Genomic DNA, 20,453 nt, shown 5'->3' with positions numbered 1-20,453 from the left:
GTTTTCACTTGTTGAATACATTTTCGTTTTGATTCGTAAATGTTGCGGTCACATGGATGATTGATGAAATTGAAAATATCTGGAATAGTGTTATTCAGTGTATTTTTGGACAAAGAGTGTAACATTTTGGGCCCATTTGCAGACATCTGAAAAAAACTCTTTGGTGTTTTAGTCAAACGAGAACTAACAAGAACGGTCATTCCATCATACCAATCCAAAAAAACTGGTCGTTATCTGATTTACAACTTGCTTGTATCCCATAGCTTGCGTTTGTACCTCTACTTGTCAAATTCAAAATTTTGTTCATTTCTTTTTTCATTTACTATCTCCCAAGGTCATCATTGGCCGTAATCATGTTTACTTTTTTTATATGGGCAGTAGCCGGCCACCACCCGTACTACTAGCTTTGATGTAATTGGTACCAAGGTTGGTCAACTGGCCATTTGAAGACAGAAAAGAAAAGATAAAAAAGACATTTTGATGTGGGGTTGTTTCAATTTAACATCCGTATCTGATTCTTACAACTATGGTATTTTGTCTGTAAATAAACAGGGGGGCAACAAAAACAACAATCAACTTAAAAAACAAAAGCAAAGAATTCGATGAATCTATAAAAAAGTAACGCGGCCAACGATCCTGTTCTGTTCACATTCTTTGGTCTTACAGCTCATTTGCATACATTTGAAACGAATATTTGGATACACTTTTGCAGGAACCTTGTCGTTTTTTTTTGGTTTTTTTTATTGCAAAACTAAATTGAAAACACAGTGGGATATCGTTTTACACTGGGAATTCACATTCATCATGCTTTGTCTCAAGGTTAGCATTCTTGGGCAGAAAATGAGTAAAGTCCTTGCTTCAAATCTGACATTAATCTTCGTGTTGTTCAGATTGAAACTAGTTATCCCAGAGAGTCCCTTTCTACATTTCACAATTATAGTGAGACTTTTGAAAAATCATGAATAATTCATTATCTCAACTTTTTTCTCATCTGAATGTGTGGAACAATCACCCCATCAACCCATCAGTTCCAATCGTTTCCCACGCGTCTTCTGTCCAGACCTGTACAGACTTTTTTGACAATGAAACAACAATACAAACCAATTAATGGGCCATTAGGTCCGAGTCGCCATCAAAAATCGGGTAGCAACAACATTGTCGCAAGAACTTGTGTGTGAATCGAATGAATGTTCGTTCAAATGTGTGATTATTTTGGTGATTAATGTAAGATTGCATAAATAATTCGGGTTATTCCATTGTATTTGATGAATGGCAGATAGTCTGTATTTATGGGATTCTTCCAATTTTTTCTCAAACAACATTGGCAGAATGAAATTCAAGTTTTGTTATCTGTGATTGGGTTTGGGTTGGGTTCGGTAGACAGGGTCAGAAAGTATGAAAATAAGTACAATGTACTAAGTGCGAAGTTGATAAATGTGAATAGTTAGAAAACACCCCTTACTGGTTTTTCATTAGACAAGAGTTTGAAATGTAGCAAATAGAAATATTCTACCGTTTTGAAAATATTAATCAAAAAATAACATGTTCAGATTGTTTATCCGCTTCCTGTCTGAAATCCTCTTTCTCAACTAAACACCAGGAACTGAATTACGTAACCACACTCGTTTTTCCCACTTATCCTATCAAATTGGGAACGCATATCTCTCCGTTTGGAAAATGTTTATTCTGCAAATCAGATCATCCAATTACGTCACATTATACCGATATTGCCTTGATATTTTACGTTGATTATCACAAGCAAGAAGAAAACGGTCAACTTCCTTCTTATTGCATTCTTCCCGTACAATATCTGCCACCCATAATGACGGTTTCAATCATTTCTCAAGGTTACCTTCAGATTCTAGAATAAGAATTAACCAACTTTTTCTTCGTGTGTTTCGTTGTGATCTGATTCGTTTCAAATAAATCAAAAATCTACGTTTCTGTCTACTACCCCATAGTATGACGCGAGGTTTGGTCACTCACTACTTCATTTACTTGGACAAAGGAAACTGAAGTTTACTAATGAAAAGAATGTCATGTCTTCCGTGTTGACTTTTTGATAGTTTTTCGAGGTTTCCTGCCGACACCCAACACACAAGAAGAAGAAAAACGACAGCGGTGGCCGTCAAATAAGACTGATACCGATAGATTCACCGTACTCAAATGAAAGAAAAATGGAAGAAACAAGGCCACAGAAGTCGTTCCGAATTTATGTTTCTCATGTAGAAAAACTATTTGTTTGACGAGTAGTTGTAGGAGTAACAGAAATAGTAGAGTAATTGGAACTGCTTTTTTTGTCTACGATTGAAAACACCATTTCGTAATCTGATGTGATTGCGAACGATTTCGACCTTGTCAATTTAATTCAAATTCCGTTCCATGTCAAGGAGTCATAAAACGGAACAAACTACTTCCAGGGTTCTTCATCCCCAGAACTGACTAGACCAGGGTTTTTATACAGACAAGGAAAATTCATACAAACGTGCAACATAACAATTCAATTGATCAGACACAAGTCATAACTGATTATATGGAAGTGTCTATGATCTGGTCTAGTTTGTAGTGAGCATTGTTATGACTACTTATTCTGACAGATCACATGCGAGAAAACTGCTCACTGATGACTATGATAACAAATTGCGTCAGCATAAATCAGAAAGTACAAGCTGAAACAATACAACAATGACAATTATGTTTTCAAAAGATCATGTTTATTGGAAGTTTCAATGAGCAGCTAATAATATCTTAAAAGTACAAATGAAATAATTTGTCATAATGCTGTCTTGAAAAACAATAAGGCATTTTAAGTTGTCACAGCAAATTTCAAACTTGTGCCAACGGTAGCTAATATTTTTGCCTGCAGTTTGTGAAATCTGTCACAAAAATAATTTATTAATGTGCGCTCTGATGTTTTCAGTGGTATGCCACCAATCCACATGATACAGAGTTGTTTTGACAAAAGTTCAAATTTCAAAGTTTATTCGATTAGCAAATGCTCAAAAACAGTATGCAAACAATGGAATGGTATAATCACATGTTATTAACATCAAAATTAAAATTGTTGTTCCTCTTTAGCAGGGTGAAGTGGTGGAGCAGTCGTTGGGGTTGCTGGCGGAGGAAGAAGTGGGGCTCTCTCATTGTACGTTGGGTTGTGGATATGATCGTTTCCATCAAGACGTTCGTATTGGTTTCGTTGTTTCACTTGGTAGACAATCATGATGATGAGAGCAACAGACAGAAGGATGCAAAGAGCAAGGAGAACCCAAGTGACGGTTTCCCAGGCAGCTTTTCCGGTGATCCTGGAAAAAAAAGCAGTGATTACTGAAATAAAACTGTATACTAATACTCACTCGTCAAGAATAGTAGCTTTTGGAGCAATATCTACTGGAATCTCATTGAGATTTGGTGGACTTCCAGGAGCATCCGCAACTACTACAGGGACTTCCGCTTTCTTCTCATTCAACACCTCCTTCAACGCTTCTTTGTCAAGTTGGGCACGAACTTTATCTGATACTTCGTTCTCGATCTTATTCTTCACACCTTGCGAAATCATATTCTGAAACATAGTACATTGACAAAACTAATTTTTTGAATTGAGATTGAGTACCTGGATAAGGTCAGTGAGCTCGTCTTTCTTCTGTTGGTAGGTGTTAGCCTGTTCGCCGACAGTGTCACGTTGTTGCTTGAGCTCAGTGAACTTCTCCTAGAACACAACTTATTTTTTTGAGATAGCTGGTGCAGAACTTACGTAGATTTCTTGCTGCAGCACCTTTTGATTTTCCTTCTGTTCAGCGATACGTTGGTTTTTCTCATCGACACGACGTTTCACTTCAGCAGTAACCAAATCCTTGACTTGAGCCAACTCATTCTTCAAATCCTCCAATTTTTGTTTTCTGCGCTCATCAAGTTTTTCCTTAGCCGCATTGATTTGTTGTTGAAGTTCTTCTCTTTGTTGCTGGAGCTTCTCAGCTGACTGTTTCCATTGCTAAAAACAAAATATGAAATAAAAATTCGTTTCAAGAAAGTGTTTTACCTCAATTTCTTGTTCCCGTTGTTTCTCCTTTTCGTCTCTTTTTTGTTTAATCTTATCAGTAACACTTTTCACAAAGTTATCGATTTTCTGGAATGAAACTATGAACTTTGGCACGTGAGTTACTTCTAAATACCTCTTGTTTCTCTTGTTCCTTGGCTTCCTTCTTTTCTTTCAAGTTTTGAACGAATTCTCCGACTTCTTGGGAAACTTCCTTCCATTTCTGGATTGCTGCCTCAGCCTCAGCTTTCTTAGCTTCCGCCTTTTCTTGTTTCTCTTTTTCAAGCTCTTCGGCTTTCTGTTTAACAGCATCCGAAACAGCGCTCAAAGTTTCATTCAGTTTCTTCTGAGCTTCCTGTCGATACTTGTCTCTGGCAGCTCTTGCATTTTCGAAATTCACTCTCAATTCCTCTTCCAGAGCTTTCTCAGTGTCAATCACTGACTGGAAGGTATCCGCGAGGGAATAGTATCGTACTGAAGAAACAGTAGAAATCGCGAAGAGAAGAAGTAGAACAATTGAGAACGATCTCATTCTGAAAGAAAAAAATCAATAAGAGAGTTAAACAAAATAGTAGACAAAAATGAACTAACTGGCAGATGGAAAGAAAAAGAGCCCCATATTGAGCGTCGTATCTTATCAGTCAGTTGGTATTTGGCTCCAAATTACCGTCCGCCCAGCATGTTGTTGATTGAGAACAAGCAAATAAACACAACGTTGATATCATGGGTTAGACCTGAAACTGGTGTCTTCATTAATGATCACAACTATAATAGGATTTTCAAGTTTCAAACATTTTTTATAGGTCTGCAGACTTCTTTTGAATGGCTGTTGTTCTGTCGAATTTTGCACAAACCATAAAAGTCACAAATCAACAAGAGCCGAGGTTTTTTTCCAGAGATTTCCACTTGAATTATATTTTACTGGTTCAATCTAAAAAGATAATATACATTTCGATATATGAACTTTATTCAAGAAGCAATTTTCAAGTTTCAGTAAAAATAAATCGGATCAATAAGCATGCAGAACTGGGATGAAATTAGGAAAACGGAAAGGGAACGATAGTGAATACAAAGCAGAAATGTTTGGAAAAAAATCAAAGGAATTCAAAGAAAAATATGGAATTTCGAAAAATGGAAAATGAAAAACTGACCATGAATCAAGTCATGAAATGTGAAGAATGAAAAGCGGGAAATGTGAAATGGAAAATGGAACAAGGAAAGTCACCTTTGGCTTTAAGAAATCTGGAACCGGAAAATACAAAAAATAAGGGTTAGAATAATAGTTAGACAATCTTTGGCAAAAATAAAAATATGGGCATTGGATCATTAGTTGGGGTAAGATAGATTGGTAGATAGGAAAGGCTAAATAAAATAGACAAATTATATAAAATAGACAATTAAATGGCAATAAAAACAATACAATGAAAAAATTAAGATAAAATAAAAAAGCATGACAATATAGGATTAACTGGAAAAAGCAATGAATAGCAAGAGTAAAAGTGAGAAGCTGGATTATTGGAATATATCAAAAATAGCACAATGAACGAAGAAAAATGAACAAAGCAAAAAATTGAATCACTCGTCGACATCAAAGTCAAAAATTGGGTCGGTCATATCGACGTCGTCGTAGAGATGAACTGAATGAAGATGGGAGAGGAAACCGTCGATCACTTCATCCGGAATTTCTGCTAATTGTTCTTCTGGCTGGAAATAGAGGACGTTAGAGTCCACAAGAGTATTGAGAAGGAGAGCAATATTAGCAGCATCGTTAACATCGAACCTGCGCCCACGTTGTTGTTCCTCTCCTTGCTCCTCTTCCTCGTCTTCCAATTCCTCATCAGTTTCTCTCTCCATGCGTGGATCTGGTCCCTCGTCAGTTGCGTAGTCAGATTCGCTCTCATAAATCGGAGGTTCGATTTCAACGCCGTTTTGATAGAATCTCATAATTGGTTCATCTTCCACTGTTGGTGCTGGTATTCTTGGGCGTTGAGAACAACAAACTTCAGAAGAGCGGCGTAGTGTGGTTTTAGAGTTGCTGCAAACATAATCCAGGTAGGTTCTAACAAACTTTCCAGCCATGAGCAATGCGAGACTAGACGATAGTACACTTGGACCACTTTCATATACATTTCTTGCATTAGAAATTTCGAGTTCCGTGTTCACAATACGAGACAAGATAGTAGCCAAAATGTCTGCAGTGTAACCGCAGACACGTTGTTGATCTCCAAGTTCTTCCTTTAATTCTGCATGGAATGCACTACAAACATCATACGAAGTTGGAGCCCTTTCGGCGCAAGCCATCATCATATGAAGTTCTTTAAAGAGGGTATCTCCGCAGGCTTTTGCCGGTGTGACTTCTCCGAGGGCATTGTCGGCAACATCGTTCAATTGATCAATACAAGCAGAGTTCACAAAGGATGGCAAGTTGGAAAAGAATGATGAGGTGCCGGTACATGAGTTGCTACGGAAGAACGCGATTCCTCTGGAAAGTATGAATTAGATCTTATTGTTTCAGGATAATCTAAAAATATTAACTTACTCATCCGCCGGCCACACTTCCGGAGCGTGTCTGGCGTAGAGAAGTTGCCTGTTCAAACGGAATCTCTCCTTCTGCTGCTCTCGCAAGTGCCACATCATGGTTTCCGCTTCCTTTGCAATAGCTGGTGGGAATTGATCGGAAGAAATATCCATGATGAAACTTTGGTAGCTTGCTGGTCCCTCCGGTACCACGGTGGTATAGTGCTTCTCGCAGATCATTTCTTGTGTTGTGTAGAACTTCTTGACCGCAATATGAATTTGCTCACGTAGCGTCTCCAATGCGTGAGCGATTTCTGAGTCCAGAGTATCACGGTAGCAGCGTTCCTCAGTGGTCAATTTGAAGACGTCAACAGCAGCCTTGAGCACCTGGAATTGTTTTTATGATGAAGCTATAAAAGTGTGACATTATCACTCACAATTTGAGGAATGGCTTCGCCGTAAAGACCTTTCTCTTTGTCTGCATACAAGCCAAAAACTTTCTGAAGAATGAGCAACAATCCATCCAATGTAGCGAGAAGGCCAATCACTCTGAACTTCTGCTTCAGCTGGTTCTTGTGAGCGCGGAACAGGGTGTTCATCACTTTACGTTTCTTGACTCGAACAGCTCCACAGAAGTCATTGAATTGTTCAAGACTTGTCACGTAAACAACGTTGTCGTCATTTTCGTTGCCATCGGTTTTAATAACCTTGTGGCAACGAACGAAATCTTGACGAAGTCTTCTCTCAGTAACTTGGAGACTTTCTGCAACCCATTTTGCGTCAGTTGGAGTTCTTGGGAATGGAGTCTTCGGGTTCCAAAGGAAGTTGAGTTCTTTCTCTTGCTCTGCGGCTACAATTGAAGCGCGAGTGATCGACATCTCCAGTTGATTCATACGAGCAATTGTGATAAACTTTGCGAATGCTAGCTCATATCTGGAAAATTGAAATTGTTCAAATGTTTACCATCTGTAATGCATTATATTTTTGGTTTGTCACTCACTCTCCAGAAACAACAGATCCTGCGAGCCATTCGTAGTCGAACGGTTGGTACTTCTCAAAATTTCTCGAGTCATATTCAATGACTTTCTCTCTGCGAAGCATTGGCAACAGGATGCGATAGTGATCACGAAGAGAGGTAGTGATCCTATCACGAATGTAGAGCAAGAACGTGAAGTTGGTGATGTCCACAACTTTGCTGTTGGAGCATGAACGTACAGTAGGATAGTAATCATAAAAAGCGTCGATCACTTCACACGAGGCAAAGGAGCGAAGACCATTGTTGAATTCGCTCTCCATCACAGTTCCAATCCAATAGTACATCTCCTTGTATGTCATCATAAAGTTCACATAGTTTGCATACTCCACACGTTTTTCTCTTTCCGGAACCACACTCCAAAGATTTGCTGTGATACGCGAGATGTTCTTCGACAACATTGTACGTCTCTCAACGTACTTTTCACTGATGAATCTCGCCTGCTCCAAGACCAACTGAAAAATAATTTGAAAACCCTGTAAGTAGCTGCCTAATCTCACCTTTCTTTTGACAGTGGCGCTACGTGTATATTCGTGAAAATCATTGAGAGATTTGAAGCGAGGAATACTTTCTGGGTAGAGAGGTTTGGCATAGCTGGACAAACGCCTTGGAGCATCGATATTGTTGTGCACACACCATTTGCTGATGATTACGAATCCGTCAACCGCTTCCTCCATGAGTTCCTCAGACCAGCCGTTGGCGCTGAAAAATGTTGTTTTTGATAATTTGTCCACCCGAAAATCTTAGTTTCTAATTTGGCATGGAGATCGTACATGCAGATTCAACACAATTTTCAACTTACAAATGATCCGGAACGAGTGGTATTTTGGATGGATCCTCTGGCGGGACCGGTCTGTCGTTACGTGACATAACCCTGAACAGAAATTATAAGAAAATTGATACCAGTAAAATTGAAAGAGATATGTAGTTTGAAGGATTCGAACCAATAAAAAACAATAAATGAATGAATAAACTACACCAATCGAATTTTATAGGTGTGTAGTTTCGAATTGAATCGCAAAGTTGAAAATTACCGGTAGCAATAGCTGCTTAAAAACAGAAAAGTAGAACAAGATAGGCACAGGGATAGAGGAAATCAAAGGATGGAATGGAATAGTACAAAGTATGGCTAAATTACTGTTAGTCGTGGCAATTAAGTTTTGTGGGAATTGGATAATGGATATAGACATTTGGAAAAATGAAGAAACTAAACTGAAAGAAATATAGAAATCAATATTGCCAGCGACTGGGCGATTGAAATTGTAAGAGGATCCAAGTGAACGCAGATTCATCTGTATCTTCTTCCTGATTTTTTTTTCTTCGACTTCTTCGAAGAATTGGAATGGGCGTTGGAGTTGGAAGGTTTAGTACTACTCTCAGCAACAGTCTGAGCACCATTCTGTCGTTCGTGGGCAAGTTGAGCAATTTTTGTCTTCATATCTACAATTTGTGGGGCTGGGTGGTACTTGTAATCATCTTCGTCATCTTCTTCATCAGAGCGTACTCTTTTCTTTGGCAACGCCATTTTAGCCTTTTGGACTTCTGCATGGTGATTATACGCCTTTATAAAAATTTCCACGCCATTATAAGCCAATTGTCTTGCAAGTTGAACAGATTTCGTCTTGAGAACAGGATACTTGGCAAGGTATTCAGTCATTTCAAAGTCATGCTCGAGAATGTCAGTGAACAGAACAGCCAGTTGCAACGTCGTAACTCCATCAACATCATTGCCTCCGAAAGCAACAAGAAAGTGTGCAGCATACTGCTCGAGTAGATCGCCACTGTCTGGAAGACCCTTTGCCTCTCCTGTGATTCTGTAGGCATGAGCAAGGATTTCATATCCCGCAAAGGATTCGGCTGTCATGCGGGTATGAATTGAAGGCGCGTCAGCAGTGACAAGCTCAACGATTTCAGTAGACATGACATCAGGGAAGTTGCAATGGAAGGCGTTGACTGGTTCTGCACAAGTGTTCAGCATCAATTCAGGAGTTCCACTGTAAAAATTTAATTAATAAATAGAAAACAGAGCTTCTAACAAACCTTTTTCTCGGCCAATCATAGTAGCCTTGTCGAACTTGAAGATATTGAGAGTATAAACGAACAAGCTCAAACTCTTCCCAGTGCAGATTCTTTATCATTTGATCTGCATGAATTGACAGCGTTTCCGGCAAGTCCTCTCGTTTGAATGTGTACACAGAATGTAGATTTTCAGTCAAGTCGCATTCAACGGATGTCATACATTCGTTCTCACAGCTCATTGCTAAAGTATCATGCCACGAACGAAGCAGTCCGTTGGACTTCACTCGGAAATTTTCCAGAAGTTCCTCAATAAACTCGTTGAGAGGAAACTTGTTGCATTGAGTGTCATTGGTGTACTTGAACACTTCGAAGCAAGCATTGTAGACCTGTAAATTATGAATTAGCAACTTGGCCTTCCTTTGAAGGTTTACCTCTCTAGGAATAGCCTTTCCAAACATTCCGAGATCTTTATCCATGAAGAACGCAAGCTCTTTGTGAAGTATTAGCAAGTGTGCCTCAACCATAGATAGAGTTGCGATGATGCAATAATATGGAAGAGGTTTCGCAAGGGATCCTCGGAGAAAGCAGTTGGCTACGTTCCGTTTCTTTTTCATTATATCACTACGCAGTGTCATCATGTTGAGAATGTCCTTGGCGAAAACAAGATCGGGATCCTTTCCAATTTTTCCTTCCAGAATGTTATTTGAATGCGAAATGAGCTTCATCAGGCTTATCTCTCTGTGCATCAGCCCCTTTAACAGAACTTTTCCATTGTGGACATCTTCATCTTTCGGCAAGGGAACTGATATGTGTGGAAGATAATCAATCTCTTCTCCGAGTTTCGCAGCAATTATATCGTTGCGAAGCTTACAATGGTTCAGCTGAGCCATCCGTGACACACACAAGTATTTGACATAAGTCAGGTGATTTCTGTAATTTGGCATCATATTGCAGTTAGTAGAACAGCATACTCACGGTCCTGAAATGACCGATCCACAGAGCCATTCATAGTCGTACGGCGAATATCTATCGCATCCGATGCCTGCTTCCTCCGATTTCTTCAGCTGACTAGTGTCCTTGCCAGCTAAACGCATGTAGTATCCGGTTGTGTACTCTATGATCTCATCGCGTATGATCAAAATCTGTGAAAAATCTCGGAGCTCGGTTTTCAACTCGCGAGCACATTCCTCCATCCTTGGAACAAATCTGAGGAGCTGGTCGATGACCTTATCCGGGAGCCATTCTTTGTTAGTTTCCATTATTTTGAATGCATATTCCAATAACTCGGTGTATGTGAACACCAAGCTAATCACGTTGCAAAACTCAAGACGGAGGTGCGGCGGTGGGATCTTTTCCAGAAGAGTCTCTTTGACAGTTTCAATTGTCAATCTTGCGCAGATTATTTTGAAGTGGCAGTTGTCATACAGAAATTGTCTTCTCATGATTTTTGCCTGCAATCGGGAATGATGAATCGTCTGTAAAGTGAGAGGAATAAACTAACTTGTAAATACATTGTCATATATGTCCATTCTCGCTCAAAAACTTGCAATGATTTTCTTGTCGTTTTTGTTTCGTCGACGGATGGAAATCCGAATTGTCCTAGTTCGCCTCTTTCCCGATACCAATCGCGTACGGGTTGGTTGATTGGCGGAGGTGTTTTTGAGGGCCCCGCACTTGATTCATCCATGCTAACTGAAAAAGAAAAATAGTTGAAATCGAAATGAGGAGCATTTTTAGGATTTGAGAAGAGAGTGCAAATGGAAGGGTAGAAAACGGCCCGATTTCTACGCGAAAAGAGTAGAAAGTTGTCGGAAATTCAATGAAAACTGGAAAAAAATCATGAACTTCCATGAAAATTTGAATAATCCGGATGAAAAGTGCCTTAAACAATCCCAAAAACAGCTTGAAAACAAGCAAGTGTTCAATCGTGTTATGAATTTATGAGTTCGTGGCGAGACCCGACGCCCCTCATGGCCCATGCGCCTTTAACTTCCTCGTAAATCGTACACATTCTATTCGTGCGTGCATACGTGAGTGACGGGGCGAATATGTCGCCGGCAGAGAGTGTCGTTGAGTGAGGGGAGTAGAGACTATGAAAACGATAGAGAGTGCAACGTCGTGAGTGCCTATTGATCGGCTTGAGCGACCGGCCGGGCAGCCCGTCGGCCGGAGAGGGGTTCGGCATGTGCAAATCGAATGTTGTCGTCGACGAATGAAAAGTACGAGAAGGGGGACTTTTCATCAATTCGAGCCTCCAGCCCGAGAGGTATGTTTATTTCAAAAACGAGGGACGAATAGAAAATGTGTGACGACGGGAGCGACCGAGAAGAAGAATGATTTCAAAGAGTCGGCTACTATCAGAACAATAGATAAACGATTGAAAAGAAAATGATGAAAAAAGAAGGGAGGCATCACGTTATCATCACAGGAAAGACCAAAGTGATACTGAAAACCAAAAATGAGGGGTTATTCTTTCCCTTTTGTATGCGAAAAAACGGCACAGATAGAGTGAAGACGAGAGAAAAACGTTCAGAAAAAAAACTTGATGATGATAGAAGAAAACTGATCACGATCTCAATTTTGACGACAAGTGAAGAATAGAAAAAGAAAAAAAAGAAGATTTTATGGCCTTCAAAATGAGAATGTACGAACTTGAAACGAATTGTATTGTCGATCGATCGAACGAAAAAGAAGATTGATGATGTTCTTGACGAGGTGCGACTAGTTGTTTCAGGTTGAAAGTATTCGGTGAAAAGGGCGTGCCTTATCGTCGTCAATCCCATCTTCTTTTTTTGAGAACAAACGACGGGACAAATGATGATGCAATCCATCGTTATATAACGTGTTCTCTGTAAGACTCGAGCAACATGTGCCATAGAAACAGATTCTTTTATCAGCACGTAGTATGGGTCTTCGGTAACCCATATGCAAAATGTTGGTGCCCACCTACCGGTCCCTGGGTTACTGTAGGTGCTCAAAGGTGCAAAACTTAAATTTTTTCTTTTGAGTCGTACAAGCTCAATTTTTAAAGTGTAGTTTGTAGACGTTTATTATAGTTTTTCCGCAAAGTTTCAAAAAATTTCAAAAAAATTTTGTCGAGTTATTCGCAAAAAACAAATTTTTTGGAGCATTTTTTCTGTAATTTTAAAGTTTACGGTTTTTAAAACAAAAAACACCCTCGGCAAACATTATTTAAAATAAAAGTTTTTCGATGAGTTTACAAATATATGTTATTTGAATAAATTTTAAGTCTGTGCGAAGGTCGAAAAGTGTCCATGTAAAGTACTGAAATTTTCAAAATTGAAGATAAGTCAATTTTCTTTATCAAAATGACTAGATCATTGTTTTTTGAACATTTTTTGTATTACACTTTCCTTACCAACTTTATTGTATCCTGCTAAAAGAAAAAAGTGATTTTTTGGCAAAAACGAAAAATTTTAGCAGGGTACAATAAAGTTGGTAAGGAAAGTGTAATACAAAATTTTTATGAAATGTTTTTAAACTTTGTGGAAAAGCTATAATAAACGTCTAAAAACTACACTATAAAAATTGAGCTTTTACGACTCAAAAGAAAAAAATTAAGTTTTGCACCTTTGAGCACCAACAGTAACCCAGGGACCGGTAGGTGGGCACCAACATTTCGCATATGGGTTACCGAAAACCCATAGTACATGCACACAAACTCTGTAAACCCTATCTTTCCTGTGGGCTCTACGCCTCTACATACAGGGATGATGCTCGAGTCTTACGGAGAATAGGTTATATGAAGTTTCAGTGTAGTTTGTGATAGCGACGTGTATGCCGAAAAGTTTCACTCTGTTCTGTGACATGATATTTAAGGTATGAAAAGAAAAACGTTTCCAACTGATTAACACAAAAACAGAAAATTGCGATAACCAGGAGTGCGTGCAAACTGAAAACCACAGGAAAATTGAATTTGAAAACAAAGAGAATGAAACCTAATTCTTTTAGTTGATAAAAACGTATCTGATTTCATATTGTTGGCAATAAACAATTTTAGACAAAAATGAATGAACAAATTTTCTGCGAAAGTGAACCTAATTTAGAACGTTTCTCGAAGAAAAAACCTTTGAATACATAAGAAAGCGTACGCGGAAGATTGGTTGCAATTTGCGGTAAGATGCACAAAGTTTCTCCGTGTTGTGCAGGAGTTTCCAATTTCACTTTTAATCCAAGGAAAAGTGAGGGGTTTCAGGAAATAAGACTTAGCTTGATTGAAATAGCAAACGTTGTCCAGAAGCACTGGAATCAAACAACATGGGCTAAGAGCAGGAGTCAACAGTGTTTTGCGGGAAATGTTTTTGTCCAGGTTTTTTCCGCCATGATATTAATTATAAAGTTAGTGATTCAAAAACTAAAGTTTGTTCAGTGAACAGAATTTCTACAAACACATTTTATTGGGAACATTTGTAAGGAGAATTAACAGAAATGGTGGTCTTAGCAAAGCAGAATGACAAATCATCAGAAAACTGGACCAACATATTTTCTGAAGCAGCGTACCTGATGAATTGAACTTCTTGAGCTGACCTCAGCTTCAATCAAAATTTTACCGTTTATTACCAAAACTTAATGATCCTACATGACGTGAAAAAGATGAAAACATGATGATGTACAGTAACTTTTTGAATTTTTTTTTCTGGAAACAATTAATTTAATCATATGATACGGAAATTTATCAGCAAAAAAAATTATCTGGAAAAGCTGTTTAAAATTTCCAATGGTTCCAGGCAACCTGTTCTATATTTATGTATTTTCTTTTACCTACTTTCGACAATGACATCAGAATTCACCAATTTACAATGGCAGTTTCTTTCAATTTAGTACCACGAAAAGTTTGAGTGTTTATTATTTGAATTAAACTTCGGTAGATTTCAGTTTGTGAGTCAAACAGAGTGAAGAAAAACGTTAGAATTTTTTGTAATAGTAGATTTTAGTAAGTATATAAATTAAATAAGAGGAACAGTAGCTAGAGAGTTGCAGTGCAACAATGTATAAATCTTAAAAATCTGAATATTTCACGTCGATATCGGTTATTTCGTGGATCATGTAATTTGTTCTAACAGTATTACCGGGCAATTTTAAAATAGGAGATGTCAATCAACCATTCCACATTTTCAACCGACTTTGTGGGCCCATTTTGTCGATTTCGTCGGTATGTTAAGAATATCTCTTAATAAAGCTAGAATTTGTTCTTTTTTGAAAAGACTGAACATAATGCAGACACGCTTGTTCAAATAGAGTTTCTGAAAAAAATTGTGCAATAAATCCTGCCCCTGGAAAGATTAACATAGTATATTTCCTCGACTTGAAACATTGGGGTCCTTTTCAACATTCTAACGTTCAATATATAGATATGTATTACTCTCAAATCCCCAAACACCACACAGGCAATGTACCTCCAATAAAAACTATTCTTCTTCGAGGAGCAGGTGTTCGTGACATTATTTGCCAGTAACCTCGAATAATCCTCATTTCCTTGCCAGATGGGTACATATTTGCATGGAAAATATAACAGCCACCTGCTCAACACCTGTTAATCTCATCATCCATCGTACTGTAAACATCCGTCATCTTGAAGTACATAGATGGACAGCAAATATTCATTGTTGATATATGGTAATCTGAGAAATAAATATATAGTTAATCGTTTCTTATTGTCAAATTGAATAATGAAACTATTCGGTTTGGCAAAAATTGTTTTCTGGTACTTTTGGAAAAATTTTGCTGTGTATCTGTTTCCGTTGCTGAGACTTTCTCAAAGTTATTACACATCAATCAAATCACTAAAACATTTAAGACTTATCACCTTCCCTTAACCAATGGCGTGATGATTTTCTGTCATATCTCATTTTATCATGTCAAAATCACGTCAACTAACGAACAGAATAAAAACATCTGTTGAACAACATCTATGTGATGATAATCATCGTTTCTCTTTCTGTCACATTCCAAAATCCCTGTCCGAAAACGTCAGTCATCCATGAACAATGTAGATGCACTGAGTGAGATGAACGATAACATCTTCTCATTAAGAAATGCGAAGAACTTGAACGGTATGCAGTCTGTATACTCACATAGCTGTCAAGATCCCTAGTCAATTGCTGTAACGACATGACCAAATTCTTTTCTTACACACAATCCCATGCAATTATCTCTAGATGGACTTAGTAGGCGTCGACGACCTTTTGAAGGAATAATGAGGTGCTTGTTAAGTGTATAATTTTCTTAACCCACTCCCTAAAGACATCAAGTGGCTAATGAGCGGACTGTTTTGGAAAAAGAAATACCGAAGCGGTAACTGCCTTTGTTCTTGGAAACTGTAGCAGATGGCTGATTAATGGGTATCCATCTCATCCGGGTTTCTTTTATCGAGAAAGAAATGGAAAGTCTGTTGTGTTCTACAATTCAAATTGGATATGTTGAAAAATATATTTGATCCACAAAAAATGGTCTACACCACATTGCAAAAACATTGTGCAAGATTTACTAGATGCAATTTCTGTATCAAAATTTGATCCCCTATTTGGATATTACGTCGAATCCCCGCAACCGTACACCATTCCTACCATTTTATCGTTTTGTTTTCTAGTAAACACTTTCTTTAGAATCGTCACGTTTTACAGCGATTTAAGTGTTTTATGATCATGCTCCCTCTGAATGTTTCGAAACCAACCAATCGTTTTTCGCCATCTTTTTCAAATTTTTTTCAAAGCCAGCGATTGCAATCGGGACAAAGAACGAAATCATGCAACAATTGTATTCTTGCCTTTCACAATTACCATAACAATAACTTCCTGGTCATCAAACATTATCTGGTCGAAAACCAAAATAATAGTTCCTTATCGTTTTTGGTATTATGATAGTTTGAGAACTGTGTCAGCAGTTTAGGTGTTTGTGACGCAGAATGCTGGCACAGATTGGCACGGCACAAGCTTGAAACATGGAAAAGTGGGATGATTATTTTGTTTGTTTCAGAGACGTTTCGATCTTTGACCTTCTTTCAATTACATCTAATCGTTGCATACGTCTCAATAGAAATGAGAAATGAGCCAATTTTATGCCCCCACTTTCTATTTCAGAAATGACCAATGGCAATCCGCACGCATAAAATGCATAAAATTATAATTGTTCCTTCTCAAAGCGGCCCCCGAACCAGTTGTCGAATCCAATCTCAATTCTCCTTACTAATGGAAGAGGAAGGAAGTACTTGATGGTCAAAACCAATGTGACAGCTGAATAGATTTCTTTTTATTCTCCGATTGACTTGGATTCGGAACAAGAGCAGCTGGCCGGCCCCATCCCAATAGTTTTTTTTCTCGATTGCTCTAAGAATAACTTCGGAAGTTTGACTTGACACGGGAGACACGAGACTAAGACTCCATTTCGTCTGATAACACCAAACTGATAACCTTTTTCACTGAAAGACACGGAAATTACATGTTGTTGATGGAAGAGAGCAATGGAATTTGATTATTGAATAGAAAATGGAAAAAATTGCATGTTTGACTACAAAAGTCTTTTGATCTCAATGATCAATCAACATAAAGAATTTTCTGGTCCACTGATGTTTTCCCACAACAAAGGAATTGGCTCCGACCTACCATGCATTATATTACATCACTGTCAAACACAATGGTCCTCTCCGAATGTTCGCCGACACTCGGTATACATCCAACAATAAATCCCTGGTCCACCGTTTCTCACCACCATTAAGACCACCGTTGTTGCCAAGACACTTACCACCACCACACAATGGTCCTACCGAACCAACTGTCATAGTGATGTCATTTATTGTTGGAGACCATCCGTCTCTTTGTTGCTGTGCTCATTAGGTCTCTTTCTCTAACTCCCCGCTGAGCACAAACAAGACTCAGCACTTTTGACCTGCCCACGTGCTTGATCACTTCTTGTTATCGATCACACGACGAATCACCACAATTCATTTGTTTATGTGGGAGGTAATCGTGTGACCAGCAGATTGATTTTATAGTATTCGGTCACATTTCTGGCCCTGTTGTAAATAAACTTTCCGTAGTGAAAATAGAGAAGGATCGGATTAAACAGAACCAGATGCCAAAAAACATTTTCTCGGAAAAGAAAAAGGACCCTCAGAACAAGAAAGAGCTTGTGGAATGATTTATCCCTTGCACTCCTTCAAACCAAACTTTCTTAGTATGCAGCTACATTTAATTAGTATGCAATCATGTAAATTTGTCATAATTTTTTTCAGCAACACCCCAATTTCCTTCAACAATTCACCTGTTCTACCCAAAAAGGAAGTATTACCAGATGGCATACATCACTTTTTAAAACCATCGATTGAAACAAAGATTGAAAGGCATCTGATCTAGAGTTACTCAAAAACAACATCACCTGTTCCCCAAATATCTAGAATCATGCGACAAATAGAAACAATTTCGGTATTCTTATCAATCATATATCCAGATCAAATATTAAAACGAAACGTGATAATTTAACGGTAAGCCGATGTTATCCTGTCGGCACTTTCACCCCAACACCACACCTATGCGAGGCAATTGAGAAAGTGAACAACAGGAATTTGATCACGATCGGTACAGTACTAATGTTGCGGTCTTCTGTTGTGATGTCTTCTGAATAGTTTCAATTTGAGAAGACATCATGAGGGAAAAGACGGTAATTGAAACAGGTCTTGACTACAAATATCGAAAGTTTTCAACCTATGGACCCCTCCCAATTTTTCTATACAACATTCCTTTTTTGACTCCTCATCATTTTTTGAAACAATGTAGATGAAGAGAGGAAAAGATACCAGCAACATTTCCATAGACTATGAAATAGTGTGTTGATGATGCGAAACGTTTCGTCGTGTTTCTCTTTCCTTTTGTCACGGAAAAATCATCGACGCCCGTCGAATCGATCGAGTAGCATCGGAGAAGAGAAACCGATCGGCGAAGAGAGTCGAAGAGAGATGTAGAGAATCGGAGAAATTTGACGAGAAAATCGAAAACACCACATCCAATGTGTGATGGGTAATGACGCAATTTGAATGGATTACACTACTGGGTCGGACTCGTAAAAAACGGTGGCGACTGGTACCGATTTCTGAATTTGCCCCATTCTATCTCAATTATGGAAACGATATATTTATGTCATTGAGAGTTGAGAGGATTGCGCACACCTGGAGGATTACAAAGACACACCTGGTCTAAGAAGGCTCTTAAGCTTTTTTGAAGGCCGACAAGGAACGGATTTGGAAGGATTTAAAAGTATTAGAACAATTCCTTATTTCTGAATAATGAGTAATTAGACTGGAGGCGTTTATCTTCTACCAATCTTCTGCTGTAGAGAAGATTTCTTCGTAACCGACTTAACCCTTAACCTAGATCCTTCTGTCACTTTCTATGTGTAAAAGTAAACAAATACTGTTTGCTCTTGAACCTTCCACGAACAAACGCATCACTATAATATTATCGACAAATTTTATGAGGTAATCTGACGGGTTTCAAGCAAAACTTCAAACATCGGATGGAGGAAAACTAGAAGGATGGGCAATGACGATGATCAATTCAGTGAACACTTCTGTCAAACTTTTGTTTATCTGTCGTCCATATCTTATTTGGATATGTTTTAGCGCTTTTCTGAATGTGAGAAACAATAACACAAACACAGTTGTACAAGAAAAAATCAATTTATTTACTCGTTTTTTTTGTGAACACTTTCTGTTTTTTTCTTTCTATATCCTCAAATTAATAAGAATAGAAAACCAGTAAAAAATATACAAACAAATTAGCAACACTGGTACAATCAAATGATAAGAGAAATTGAAAAATAAAACAACAAAGCATTGAAAGGAAGGAAACATTAAAACCGATAAATTATTTAGATGGGACAGGATTTGAGAACATTTTGTGATTTTTTTGTGCAGATCAACTGCCTGAGACATTTTCGGAGGGGTTTTTGTCAATTTTTTTTGTACATTTTCGGACAATTTTGACACGAAAGCAGAAAAAAGGAAAGAGGAATCGAAAGCAGTTCACTTGCTCATTGTCAAGATATTAGACCATTATGCTAGAAAGCAATGGCTGACAATTAGAACAAGTGGACTCTTTCGATGCCTGTCAAATTTACATAACCTAAAGAAGGCACAAATTGAAGTATAGAGAAGAGAGCTAAATCAGTGACTTAGAACTAAAAATAGAGAAAACGATTTTGGGGGTAGAAAACTTCTGGCCAACAAGGAATGCCAACTCAACTGGACTGTTTCAATCAGAACTAGCTGCGATGGTGAGAAGACACAAAAGCTTTGCGACCAACTTCCATTTGGTCCACCGTATGACCGGAAGCAAGGGTCTCTTTTGTATCTTAACCCTATCTTTAAGCGAGATTCTTTTGGAAACAATTCTTATGAGACTGTCATCTTTTTCAGAAACAAAATTTGAAATTTTTGAGTGGCTGGTTGAACGCTGGCCACCAAGAAGGAACCTCCATTTGGTCCACCGTATGACCGGAAGTGTGCATCTGGATACCAGCGTTCAAAAAGCACACAGTTTAAATGATGCAAAAGTGTTTCTGTGTTAGTTTCGAAATGTCCCACCCCATCCAAGAAGTTATATCAAGTAAAGAATTCTCATGGTAAGATGAGTGCTAACCAACTTGATTGAACCTCCATTTGGTCCACCGTATGACCGGAAGTGTAGCTCAAGCATGTAAGCACTCAGAATACAACATTTTCAGAACATAATTACTCAATAGATGTGAATGCTACTAAAAAAAGAAAGGAAAGAAAGAAAAGAAAAGGATGTGGCAAACCAATCTAATCGACGACTGCATATGTGGCTGGTTCCTTAT

The 20,453-nt window shown here is 38.3% G+C and overlaps 3 protein-coding genes across 3 annotated transcripts; all 3 read right to left on the bottom strand.

Moving 5' to 3' along the window:
- Positions 1–3,055: 3,055 nt before the first annotated feature.
- On the bottom strand, positions 3,056–4,565 carry GCK72_024549 (uncharacterized protein; the record flags this gene model as incomplete). Its single annotated transcript, XM_003118191.2, has 6 exons — positions 3,056–3,302; positions 3,354–3,559; positions 3,611–3,706; positions 3,752–3,988; positions 4,037–4,123; positions 4,170–4,565. 6 exons carry the CDS (start codon positions 4,563–4,565, stop codon positions 3,056–3,058), a joined length of 1,269 nt encoding a protein of 422 aa, XP_003118239.2.
- Positions 4,566–5,608: 1,043 nt separating this feature from the next.
- GCK72_024548 (uncharacterized protein) lies at positions 5,609–8,453 on the bottom strand (the record flags this gene model as incomplete). The annotated part of the gene is made up of 6 exons (XM_003118355.2): positions 5,609–6,515; positions 6,573–6,937; positions 6,988–7,483; positions 7,551–8,038; positions 8,084–8,285; positions 8,386–8,453. The coding sequence occupies 6 exons, from the start codon at positions 8,451–8,453 to the stop codon at positions 5,609–5,611; spliced, it is 2,526 nt and encodes an 841-aa protein (XP_003118403.2).
- Positions 8,454–8,871: 418 nt separating this feature from the next.
- Positions 8,872–11,289, bottom strand: GCK72_024547 (uncharacterized protein; the record flags this gene model as incomplete). Its single annotated transcript, XM_003118439.2, has 5 exons — positions 8,872–9,577; positions 9,624–9,988; positions 10,034–10,532; positions 10,578–11,053; positions 11,104–11,289. 5 exons carry the CDS (start codon positions 11,287–11,289, stop codon positions 8,872–8,874), a joined length of 2,232 nt encoding a protein of 743 aa, XP_003118487.2.
- Positions 11,290–20,453: the final 9,164 nt, after the last annotated feature.

The sequence above is a fragment of the Caenorhabditis remanei genome, chromosome X, assembly GCF_010183535.1.
Source record: "Caenorhabditis remanei strain PX506 chromosome X, whole genome shotgun sequence".
NCBI classification, from domain to species: Eukaryota; Metazoa; Nematoda; class Chromadorea; order Rhabditida; family Rhabditidae; genus Caenorhabditis; species Caenorhabditis remanei.
This window is presented reverse-complemented; position numbering and strand designations above follow the sequence as displayed.